Source organism: Bactrocera neohumeralis, chromosome 6 (assembly GCF_024586455.1).
Source record: "Bactrocera neohumeralis isolate Rockhampton chromosome 6, APGP_CSIRO_Bneo_wtdbg2-racon-allhic-juicebox.fasta_v2, whole genome shotgun sequence".
Classification (NCBI taxonomy): domain Eukaryota; kingdom Metazoa; phylum Arthropoda; class Insecta; order Diptera; family Tephritidae; genus Bactrocera; species Bactrocera neohumeralis.
The window spans coordinates 75,654,206-75,666,285 of record NC_065923.1 but is presented as its reverse complement, the minus strand read 5'-3'; the positions used below and the strand labels follow the sequence as shown (position 1 = coordinate 75,666,285).

The 12,080-nt window shown below is 40.3% G+C and overlaps 2 protein-coding genes across 2 annotated transcripts; one reads left to right on the top strand and one right to left on the bottom strand.

Annotated features, from left to right (window-relative positions):
• The first annotated feature begins 1,962 nt into the window (after positions 1–1,962).
• LOC126763766 (uncharacterized) lies at positions 1,963–2,883 on the top strand. The gene is made up of 2 exons (XM_050481539.1): positions 1,963–2,194; positions 2,262–2,883. Exons 1-2 carry the CDS (start codon positions 2,089–2,091, stop codon positions 2,762–2,764), a joined length of 609 nt encoding a protein of 202 aa, XP_050337496.1. The 5' UTR covers positions 1,963–2,088; the 3' UTR covers positions 2,765–2,883.
• Positions 2,884–3,382: 499 nt separating this feature from the next.
• LOC126763764 (putative U5 small nuclear ribonucleoprotein 200 kDa helicase) lies at positions 3,383–11,959 on the bottom strand. Its single transcript, XM_050481538.1, has 9 exons — positions 11,811–11,959; positions 11,208–11,665; positions 10,906–11,140; positions 9,160–10,839; positions 5,311–8,374; positions 5,070–5,244; positions 4,112–4,394; positions 3,806–4,048; positions 3,383–3,741 (listed from the first exon to the last, which is right to left on the bottom strand). The coding sequence occupies exons 1-9, from the start codon at positions 11,853–11,855 to the stop codon at positions 3,499–3,501; spliced, it is 6,426 nt and encodes a 2,141-aa protein (XP_050337495.1). The 5' UTR covers positions 11,856–11,959; the 3' UTR covers positions 3,383–3,498.
• Positions 11,960–12,080: the final 121 nt, after the last annotated feature.

Sequence of the window (12,080 nt, the reverse complement as noted above, 5' to 3'; positions counted from 1 at the left end):
TATCGACAACAACTAAAAAAAATTTTAATTTCTGTGGCTTTGTTATATGTATGTATGTATGTATATAGATGTTTACATATATATGTACATTCAGCGAAGTCGCACTGTTTTGCTCTTATTACAATAAATACATTTTTGAATTAAGTCCAAATAAAGGCATACATGAATATCAAACAGGGTGTATGAAAATAAGTATATTTTATTTGTACTATACGCGAACTAGTCCCACAGTTTTTGAGATATCGCTGTGAAAATTTGCACACACGCTTTTCTACCCAAGATGCTACTTATTTGTTGAAACCGTCGATATCGGACCATTATAGCGTAGAGCTGCCATACAAACTGAAGGATCAAAATCCCGTCCTTGTATGGAAAACTTTTTTATTTGACAAAATATCTATTCAAAATTTGACATAGATTATTTTCCAATGCAACTCTACAATCTCCGAAGGAATAGTTCAAATCGGACCACTATAGCATATAGCTGCCATACAAACTGAACGTTCAAAATTAAGTTCTTGTATGAACAACTTTTTTGTTTGATGAGATATCTTCATAAAATTTTGTATAGATTATAGTGCAAGGTAACTCTACAAACTCCACAGAAATTGTTCAAATCGGATCACTATAGCACGGAGCTGTCATACAAACTGACGGCTCAAAATCCAGTTCTGTGGAATCTTTTCCATTTGTGAAGCGAAGTTAACGGTTTTTTTTGCATATATGATAAATTTGCAACATTTGTAACTGTTTTGAACTTAACGGCTTAAATTTATTTTATTTCCCCACTTATGTTTCCGTTCTCTTTGCTTGTGCTCTTATCTCTTCAATCCATGCCTGTGCTCTTTTAGAACTCACATTTAGCGCTCTCTCTCTCTCAGTCATATGTTTACTTAATCATCGAGAATTGACTGCTTGTGTGTGTGTATATAATTAAGATGCTGCTTCATTGGATCATTTAGCGCTGTCTTCAAAGGAACCCCAGAAACTAGTTTCCCCCCTAAATGACTTACGAAAACTTGTTTGCTGTACGCTAAGTCGCTCTTTGCATATAAAAAATATACACACATATATACTTATATCTACATATGTACATATATCTATGTGGCTTTCTGGTTTGGGCTACTAATGATCGATGTTAAATTTCGGCTTTTGCCTGCTTATTTGCTCGAGTTTGCGTTTTGGTCTTCCCCCAGCTGTCGGAAGAGTTAATAGTTAAATAATAAATTGTCCATGCAGCGCAATGACGTACATATGTACATATATACATATATGTATGTATATGTATCTATCGTAAGCACGAGTACAATTGTATATTAAGCGCAGCTTGTTTCATGAAAGTGATTGCTTAGTTTGAGATATCGATCTGGAATTTTGCACACGTTCTCTTCTTCAAAAGAAGCTGCTCATTTGTCGATATCTCGGATATCGGATTACTGTAGCATATAGCTGCCATACAAACTGGACGATCCAAATTTACTCTTTGTATGGAAAACTTGTTTATTTGACGAGATATCTTTACGAAATTTGTCATGGATTCTTTGTCAAGGCAATGCTATAATATCTGAAGAAAGTTTTCCGATCAGACCACTATAACATATAGCTGCCATACAAATTGACCTCTCAAAATTAAGAAAAATTATTTTTTTATACCCTTTATGCTATAAAATATGCAGCTGTGAAGGGTATTTAGCGTCGAGGCAACGAAAGTTAATGTTTCTTCTTTTTGTTTTTCAGAAATGCATTATTTTTAATTTAGGCATATTTTTATGCTTATGACTTTATGAATTTTAAAAACAATGTATAATTCCAATATAAGGTTTTGCGTCGTGTACCTTTTGATATCAAACGCTTTCTAGCCCACTGTTGCGCTCATTTCTACCTTTGCCTAGCTGCTCAGTGCTTACCTTTAGCGGCAAATGCCATAGTAATGTCGAGAGTTATCTTCGGCTCAGTCAATGACTCAGGCAATAGTCTGCGTTTGAGCAGCGTTTAGTGAAGATCGATTTGCGAGACGTTGTGTTTGTCAAGCTTTAGGGAACGGAGTGTGCAATTCCAACCAAAAACATATATATATAATAGTAAGCTATGCGTTTCCTAACTTTTTCGGCTGTCTTAATACTCTGCTCAGCATGCGTTACTGCGGCTACTTTAAATGTTGTCAGCGAGGATAATACACCCAGTGCGCCATTACGTGAGTAGCAGCCAGCTTCAAAATACCAATATTAATTAAATTTTTTTTGCTACCTTCTCTGCCATAGCGATCAATGGCGCTGCTGTCGACGAAGTCTTAGTGGAGTCTTCACTCTATATCAAGCCAAAGACGAATTTGCGGCCACAAGTGCGACGTGTGCGCAGCATACCCTTCGCAATGCCCTTGAACAGCGCGTCTTTGCTGGAGCATGTGCGTGTTAAACGTATGCCACAATCGGGGCAATCACAGGCGACTGCTGCGGCTGATTCCAATAGTTTTAATTTTGGACCGTTTGGCGCTAACTCAGCGGCCGCCAATGCTGGTTCGCAAGCCTTCAACGCATTCGGTCCGAACGGCGCGTTCGGTGCCTCCTCAGCGGGTACATTGACACAAGCTTCGCAATTTGGTCCTTTTGGACCGCAAAACTCTGCCGGCGCTTCAATGAGCCAAGTTTATAGGCTGCCCAATGGACAGGTGATCAACTTTGCTAGCACAAATAGCTTTGCTAATGGTCCCAACGGCAATAATGCCAACAGCCGTGGATCATCGGTGTCTGTCAGTCAACGTTAGAGCAGTAAATTTTAGAAAGCTGCAAATAATATTCGATATTAATAATAATTTGTGCAATTGTGTTAATAATTCTGCGAAGAAAAAATATATATGTATGTATAAATGAACACTAAAACAAACTGATTCGATTTTGCCATGTCCGTCTGTTTTTCTGTATATATGCGAAATAGTCCCTTAGTTTTTGAGATATCGATCTGGAAATTTGCGCACGTCTTTTTCTGCCCAAGAAGCTACTCATTTGTCAGAATCGCTGATATCGGGTCACTATAGCATATAGCTGTCATACAAACTGAACAATCGAAATCCAATCTTTGTATGAAAAAAATTTTATTTAATGAGTTATCTTCACGAAATTTGGCTCGAGTTATTATTTAAGGCAGTGACACAATCTCTGAAGAAATTTTTCCGATCGGACCACTGTAGCATATAGCTGCCATACAAACTAAGCGTTGAAAATCAAGTTTTTGTATGAAATCTTAACTATTTGTGAAGGGTATTATAGCTTTTTTCTTATTTTTCTTTCTATTACTTCGATCTACATTTATTAAAAAACAGGAATTTCAAATTACGTAGCCGCAGCGCTGTGCTTACAAATAAAAAAATCAAATACTGAAGAAATTGGTTTGTTTGTCTTTCTTTATTACCCACACGCGCACACTTGAAAAATGCAAATTTATGCAGAAATCTACGAAAAACATTGAACTAAGACTAATTGCAGACCGATTATTAATCGTTTATTCCGATTCGCTTTCACTTTCCGACTGGAAATCGCCAACCTCAATGGAGAACTTGTACTCTTGATCGCAGCCCAAATATGAATCGCTCATATAGTACAGTGTGTACTCGTGTCGGCCGGGGCTGGGCGCCACAAAATCTAACTTTATTTTTGCCTTCTGCTGCAGCGTCAGACGTTTAATGGACAGCAGTGAGTTGGTTTTCGGATCACCAATGACCACCCACCAGCCTTCCTCGCGTTTCTGTAAGAAAAATTAGTTAAGAAATCAATGAAATTGAAAGCAAAAAAGACAATTCTTGACATACCTGTGGGAAGAATGGTGCAATAACTGGCCCAGTAACTTCGTCTTCACGCTCCAGTTGCACAATCACATTCACCGTGGAGCCGGAATTGATGCGATCTTTATCCACCACTTCGAAGTTCATTTCGATGTTTGGATAACGGTTACAGAAACGCGCCACGTCGGCCATTTGTGCGTCAGTCAATTGCAGCAGTCGTGTGCGGTCATCATCCTCCAACTCCATAATGTCAAAAACGGTTTCGATTTTCTACAAAATAGTGCATAAAATAAATTATTTAAGTAAAATTTCGTATTTTTACGGCAACTGTACCTTTTCTGTGCAACGCTTGATGATGTCGGCTGTAAAGTGCGGCAACTGTTTCAAATACGAGTCCTTGCTCCACATAGCTTGCGTAACCATTTGCGCCAACTCCATGGCAGCCACAGCCGGCGAGAGCCAACCATTTGAACTGAGCACATCCACACAGGCCTGTATGAGGCGTATAGCTTTGCTCAAAATTAGTTCGGTGTCACCCTGTAGTTCGGGGCCTAACTGTAGGCGTGATAAATGCGCTTGCAACAACAAATTTGTTTTAATATGCGGATCATTGAATCTGTAAAAAAAAAAAAGAGTTCATTAGCTATGTTGGTCATCTAGTCCCTGCTTGGGTGGTAAGATTCAGGCTGTTTGTCAACGAAGTCATCTAACGGTAGGCCCAGGAAACGTGCTGTTTAGACGTGGTCGGACGATAGGGAGCGGGGTGTTAGCTAAGTGGCATTCGTTGGGAATGCAAAAAAAAAAGAGTTAGAAGACATATTTGTTGTTTTTGTTGTAACGGATACCTAATACCTGTTGGAATGGTAAGGATTAGATTAGTTGTCATCGATGCAATCCAGGCTCAGGAAACGTGCTGTTTCAAAGGGGTTAGTCCAAAGGGAGAAGGGTGTCAGTTGTGTGGGGTTAGTAGGACATGCAAAGAGATGGTTAGTGTCAAGCGGGGACTCATTGCGCACTGGATATATGTTTGATATGTCAGGGTCTATTCTGGATAAATGGGGAACAATTTTGGATAAATAGAATCTGTAAACTATCTGACTGTTTCTAGTGCTAAGTGTTGTGCGCTTTCTGGAAGTCATTTTGATGGTGAGTGAGAGAATATTGGAAGTAACAAGAGTTCAAGTGCATTGACTACTGGGGAAAGTAGAGTTATCAGACGACAAAATTCCCCATGCTTGCCGGGTTTCCCAATTATCAGTAGGAGGACCACTACTGAACTGGAGCTACTTACTTTGGCGCAGAATCGTTTGGACCAGTCAATTTGTTTGGCAAACGTTGAGAGAGTGTGCGCAGGATATTTTCTTCGTGATGGCGCACCACAATGTCCTCATATTCTGCTGCCGATGAGATGATCTCGAGCAAACCTCTAACTTTAGTTTTGCTATTCAATGATAAACTGAAGAGTTCTATAATAGAAAAAGAAGAAAAATGTAAAAAATCAAAAATCTTCCTAAAATATACCACACGCTTACCAATTGTTGTGTAGTTAATGTAATAATAAGCGGCGATCATGCCCAAGTTCAACGGAAGCGTGTCCATGTCGTCCTCAATGCTAATACACTTGGATTGCTCCAAGTCGGAGAGTGTATTTTCGACCAACTCGGACAAGTGATCGGAGAGATGACGATGTGTAACCCCCTGTAAGTTGTAATAGTTGGGATTTTGTGTGAGACGCCTGTATAAGAATGTCCAAGTGAGATAATCGACCGCATCCTGTTTGTTCTCGATGGTCTTCGTGACGACCTCCACATTGAAGTGATCGTGTAGACGGTGATCTAAGTGACTCTCGATCGGCAACGGTTCATTGATGAATTTTTTGAAGAAATCCTTCTTGGATGACTGACACATCAGCACACATTTAGCGTCCGCGTCTTCAATGGGACGATTAGCACGTCCAATCATTTGCAGCACATCAGTTATTGGATAGTCTTCATAAGAATGATTCTTGCCATTGTAGAATTGTGTGTCCATAATTATAACCAAATGCGCCGAAATGCTCATGCCCCAGCAGAGATCGCGTGCTACAACAGCCACCTGCACAGCGCCGGAGTCGAAGAGCTGCTCAACCAGCCGATGATCGGAGGCCGTAAGACCCTCATGTATGTACGCCACGCCCTGAGATAGTGTCTCCTTTAACGTCTTATCGGACATACGATCGAGGAATGGTTTGATGTCCTCTTCTTCGGCATGGAAGAAACGATTCGGTTGCATATCCGATGCGCTGTACGTAAGTATATCAATGGCCGTAAGACGCGCTTGCTTGCGCGATGAGACAAAAACGATAACCGGCTTGTGTGGACTGTATTTAATGATCGCGTTGTATACGGGCTTCGACATGGAAGCAATGCGCGTTGCGTTGTGTGTGATGCTGTAGCCTTGAATGTGCAACTCTAATGGAATGGGACGCACACTCGGGTGGAAATTAAATGTGGCATTGGCATTGCAGCCGAGCCATTGTGCGACATCACGCGCATCGGCTAACGAGGAGGAAAGCGCGACGATGCGGATCTGTTTCTCAATTTGAGACGAAATGTAGCGCATGCGCGAACAAACGACTTCCAAAACGGGACCGTCTTCGCCACCAACCAATTGCAATTCATCGACTATAAAGAGATTGACCGCCTGCACGTTTTTGCGTTGCTTCCAACGGCGTGACAACACATCCCACTTGTCGGCGGTGGTAACTATAATCTGACCTTTAGCCAGCAGTTTCAAATCGGTACCAGTTTCACCGGTTAACTTGACAACCTTGAGTGAGAGACTGCCGAACTTCGCATGCCAATCGGCAAATACAAGATCGGCAAGCGCTTCCTTCGACACCAAGTAGACGCAACGACCTTCGGCTTGCTGTGAAAACAAACGCATGATGGCGAATTCGGCTATGGTCATTTTGCCGGAACCTGTGGGTGCGCCTACGAACACATTATCATCACTATTATAGACGGCATTAAAAACCTGCGTTTGTATGGGATTGAATTGTGGGAAACGTTCGGCATAGAATTCCTCGAATTTCGGTTTGCGTAGCGCGGAAATGGGCAACGGTTGCAAATCGAGCAGCTCTGTTGGTGGCATATTTTTCTCTGGCAATATTAAATGCCTAAAAGAGACTGGCAATTGTGTTTCCGAACCGATCCAACGATCCGAGACTATACGCAAGAAATATTGCGGTGGCAACGGTTCGAAGACTGGCACAAAGAACTTGATTTGATGCTCATCTAAAGCATATTTCTCCTTCAGCAGAAAGAATTCATGATGTAAAATTACTTCGGAGTCAACATCCTCAATAAGTATCCAAAAGCCTTCGGATAAACCATGCACCTTCTCATCCCATTGGAAATCGGGTGTGATCGTGAGCTCTACGCGCAGCGTAGCACGCGTTATAGGCTGTATGTGTGTGGATAGTTCCAACTTTGGAAATTGATGGACAAATTTATGTATGGTCTTGCCCAGCTTTGGCACGCGTATCAACTCGCCAATCTCATTGGGCTCCAAATCGTACAGACGTTCCCATGGGAAGTTCTTCTTTTCCAATTTCTTAGCAATTTCATCGGGCATCTTCTTGAATTGACGCAGTGGCGTCATAGACTGCCACATACGGCGATCAATCATCTTACACAGTGTCAACGTTTTGTCAGCCAACTGCGCCCAGCCACGATAGAGCACAATTTCGAAGATGGCGCGCATTAAACGCGACGCAGACTGTGTTATGAACACCATATCGGACATTAGTGCGAATCCTTCCAGTTTTAATTGCGATATGTATGCCTGCAACAACACATTCACTTTGGCGCTATGCTCCTCCATGGACTCTTTTATCGGTATGGGTACACGTTCCATAAGCTTTTGCAATTCCAGTTTCTCTTCTTCGCGCACAGCAATGTGTTTGAACTCCGAAGAGAGTGAGAAGACGCGGAATAGCTCGATCTCACTGAGCGTTTGCTTCAGCAATTGATTGTAAGTCATCATAGTTTCGTGTGTGCAATAGTAATGCGACGCTATGCGACCCAACTCGGTCACTTGGAATTGGCCGCTCTTGCGATCGTACTTGACGAGGCCGCTGCGATCTAAATGCAAGGCGGCGGTGTGTATAAGATCCGCGCGATGCTGCTCCAGCAACGAATCATCGCGAATGGCGTCGTGTGAGATGCCGTAGAGAGTGGGATTACGCAGCATGCGTATATAGAGATAGGTATAGCCCAGCCAATGTACGGCGTCTTTCAAATTTTGCACTGTGCCCAGTACAATTTCAGCATTCAGCATGTCTGGCATTTTGGAAATGAATTGTGACTCGATGGGCAGTTGTTGATTCAGCAGCGAAAGGTAAAATTGCAATTCGCTGTGATTAGTGATGAGTATGCCCTCGCCTTTGGTATCGTATTGCGGGCGACCGGCACGACCCAACATCTGGAGTACGTCCAGTGCGCTCAATTCTACCCAACGACCCTTTTCGGGATTGTAAACTTGCGTGCCCTTGATGATAACGGTGTGTGCCGGTAAATTGACACCCCAGGCGAGAGTGGCTGTGGACACCAAAACCTATTAAACGGCGCAAAGAGAGGAGAGAAAAAAAGAGATAATAAAAAGAAAGTAATTAAAAAAATAATTAAAAAAACATTAATTATTTAAAAAAATAATTTAAAAAATAATTAAAAAAACATCAATTATTTTAAAAAAAGTAAAAAAATGAATTAAAAAAAGAAATAAATTTAAAAATAAATTAGAAAAATAAATATAAAAAATTAACAAAATAAAATAAATAAAAATATGTAAATAAAATAAATAAAAATATGTAAATAAAATAAATTAAAACAAAAAACAAAACAATTAAAAAAAAATATTAACAAAAAATTAAAATTGTTTAAATAAACAAAATAAAAATAAATAAAATTTTTTTTTTTTTAATTAAATAAATAAATATAAGCATTAGAAAAAAAAATAAAAAAAATAATAATTAAATAATTTAAAAATAAATAAAAAATATAAAAAAAATTAAAAAAAAATTAAATAAATTGAAAAAATATTAAAAAACAAAACAATTAAAAAAATTCAAAAAGTAATTAAACAAACAATTAAAATTTTTTTAAATAAAAAAAATAAATAAAAACAAGAATAAACAAAAAAAAAAAAACAAATTAAGAAAATACAAATAAATAAAAACAAGAATAAACAAAAAAAAAACAAATTAAGAAAATACAAATAAATAAAAAAAAGAAAAAAAAATAATAATAATAAGAAAAAAATAATAATATCAAAAAAAATTAAAAAAGAGAAAAAAATATTAAATACATAATTTCCTTTCAAAGTCGCTATGAAAACCCTACCTGGATATGACGATCGGCAAACAGATCCTCCACCAATGTACGATCCACACGCGTCATGCCGGCGTGATGTATAGCGAACCCATAGGGCAGCAACTCTTTCAATTCTGTGTTCTTCACCTGCTCCGCTTCAGTGCGCAACACTTCCATGCTGGCTGAGCCCTCACGCAGAAAGCTGCCGAGTGTGTCCTTTTCCAGACACATGTCACGCACGGCGCGCGCCGTCTTACCGGTCTCTTTGCGTGAGTGCACAAAGACAAGCACTTGATTGCGTCCTGCGTGCTCCATTGTTTTCTCGTAAACGATCTCGTTCATGACTTGGAAGCGCTTCAACGCCTTCTTTTCCGTAACACCGATGTATTGCTGCTCTAACGCCACTGGCCGGAAGCTATTATCGAAATAGAACAAACCCTTATCTGGTTTCACTCGCAGGAATGTTGCCACATCCTGATAGTTAGGTAGTGTGGCGGACAAACCGACCAAACGCACATCTTCCTGTGTGGTCTCAATGTTGCGTATGGTACGTGCCACAAGTGCTTCCAGCACTGGACCGCGCTCATCATGCAGCAAGTGAATTTCATCGATGATGACTAGACGCACTAGACTGGTAAATGTCTTTTCACCACCCTTGCGTGTGATAATATCCCATTTTTCTGGTGTGCACACGATTACTTGTGTGGCAGCGATTTGCTCGCGCGTCAATTGATGATCACCAGTTAACTCGGATACGGTCAAATTGTAACAAGCTAAGCGACGGCCAAAGTTGCCCACCATTTCCTGTACCAACGACTTCATGGGCGCAACATAAATTATCTTAAATTCATCCACGTTGATTGTTCCATCCTCATTGATGTGCTTGCCGATTTCGCGCATCATCGTCAGCAAAGCAACGTTCGTTTTACCGGCACCGGTGGGAGCACACAACAACATATTCTCATCGCTGTCAAGTGCGGCCTTCCACAAACGGCTTTGTATGCGATTAAGGGTTTTAAAGCCTTCAAAGACCGGCTGCACGTACTTTGGTAGTTTGTCAATGGACTGCAGTTCTTCCTTGTCTTCGAAAGGTACCTGCTTTAATGCGGGCACATGTACCTCTTCGTAGCCTTTACGTTGCTTGCGGAACGAACCGTCCGGCAGTTGACATCTTTTATTTGCCATAAAGTGAGAGCCTTGTGTAAATGCTAACTCTTCCAACTCGAGCACTTGTCGCACACCTGCCACCTGACCAGCCGTGCCTTGACCCGAGTCATCATTCTCCTCTTTACCACGTTTATTTGCACGCGATGAATTGCCATAGTCATCTTCCTCTGACTTGCCGGTATCCAATTGTCGTAATATCTTAGCTAAATGGTTGTCATTTCGCATCTTTTCACGTATACGCTGACGTTCGCTGTCCGTTTGCGCCGAGGCCAACATTGTGCAATATAAAATCATTTGGCGATTGTTTTTCAGTTGTTTTATGAAGTCGAAACAGTCATAGCCTAATAAAAGTACGAGTTGATTTTCACAGTCTCTTTCGTCAGCAGCATCTTTGAGAATTTTTAAAACATCGGCCGCTTTGCTTTGTGATACCATGGCGTCTTTGTAGTATTTACTCAGACAACGTTGTAACCAGTATGCATCAATGTCTAATGGATGCAAACCACGTTCTTTCTTCACATTCGCTGCATCCTCTGTGAGTAGCTGAAATATAAAAAGAAAATCATAAAATGTTTTTATTTGAAATTTTATTGCTTTGCAAATATTTACATTTTCTGCGTGCAGTGTATGGTCGATGCGTGCTTCCTCGCCCTCTTCTTGTCCATCTTCGTCACGTATTTCACCATGCATATCGTTATCACTTTCTTCCTCCGATTCCTCAAATTGCACATTTATGCCATAAGTCTCATCAATTTGCTCTTCGTTGCCAGCGATGTTTAGAGCGTTCACGGCGTCCGAACCAAAGTCTGTGATTTTCTTACCCAGATTGACTAATAAAGCGAAACTAATGGAAAATAATGAAAATTATTATTTTAATAACTATTTAATTTCTTGAAAATATGTTAACTTACCGCTCATCGGTTACTGAACCTAACAAGCTATCGATTTCACGTTTGCGTTCACGGTCTTTTAGCTTATCATTTTTTAATACTGCCAAAATTTCATCGGCCGCACCACACAAAATATCACGCGGCTGATCACCCAGCGCTTCTTGTATGAAACTTAATAACACCTCATATGTCTGGCGTGTTTCTTGTGTTTTGGGTCGGTACACAATTCCGACCATTTCATCTATACCTTCGGACAGCAATGTAGCACCTTTCATGCGTTCGAAATCATATTGCGCTTCATCTCGCTTCTGACGTTTGGCTTTGCGTTCTTCCATTTTTTCGGGCTTTGTGCGTTGATAGCGATCGCCCATGCGTGTGCCTTCCAACTTACCGACCAGCGATACAACTTCTCCAGTAGCTTCATCGCGACGTGGCCGTTCAATAAGCCGTACATCAGCTTGCAGCACAAGATTGGAATTCTAGCAATAAAAAAACTGTATAGAGCAACTATATGTGCAAGAATTTGTAGCATGCAATTTCAAACGTTTACTTTCGTTGTTCACATTGGACGCTAATCAGATTGCAGCTTTCGTATACACATTTTTCAGCAATGAAAGAACTTACCGCTTTGTACTCATATTGAAGTTGACGAGCTGCAGCATCAGCCATGGTGATATTTGTTCCTCTTATTTAATTTATTAAGTATTTTTTATTAATTGCTATTTTCACAACTTTTAGAAATTGCGATATTTTCTCCGGCTGCTTCTATAAACTGTCAAAATTTTCTCTACTGCGGCCTTTACTGTCATTCGTAATATTTAAAAAAAATGTGTTTAATAAAAACGGTACAGGGTTGTATTTGAGACATATTTTATGTTCGGGAGATTGGAACAG

Bases quoted from the DNA above. Each gene is read 5' to 3' on its own strand.
- LOC126763766 (XM_050481539.1), top strand. From the start codon at position 2,089: ATGCGTTTCCTAACTTTTTCGGCTGTCTTAATACTCTGCTCAGCATGC. The intron at 2,195-2,261 runs GTGAGTAGCAGC...TCTCTGCCATAG, and splicing joins TACACCCAGTGCGCCATTAC to CGATCAATGGCGCTGCTGTC.
- LOC126763764 (XM_050481538.1), bottom strand. From the start codon at position 11,855: ATGGCTGATGCTGCAGCTCGTCAACTTCAATATGAGTACAAAGCG. The intron at 11,666-11,810 runs GTAAGTTCTTTC...TTTTATTGCTAG, and splicing joins TTCAATATGAGTACAAAGCG to AATTCCAATCTTGTGCTGCA. The intron at 11,141-11,207 runs GTAAGTTAACAT...ATTTTCCATTAG, and splicing joins GGTTCAGTAACCGATGAGCG to TTTCGCTTTATTAGTCAATC.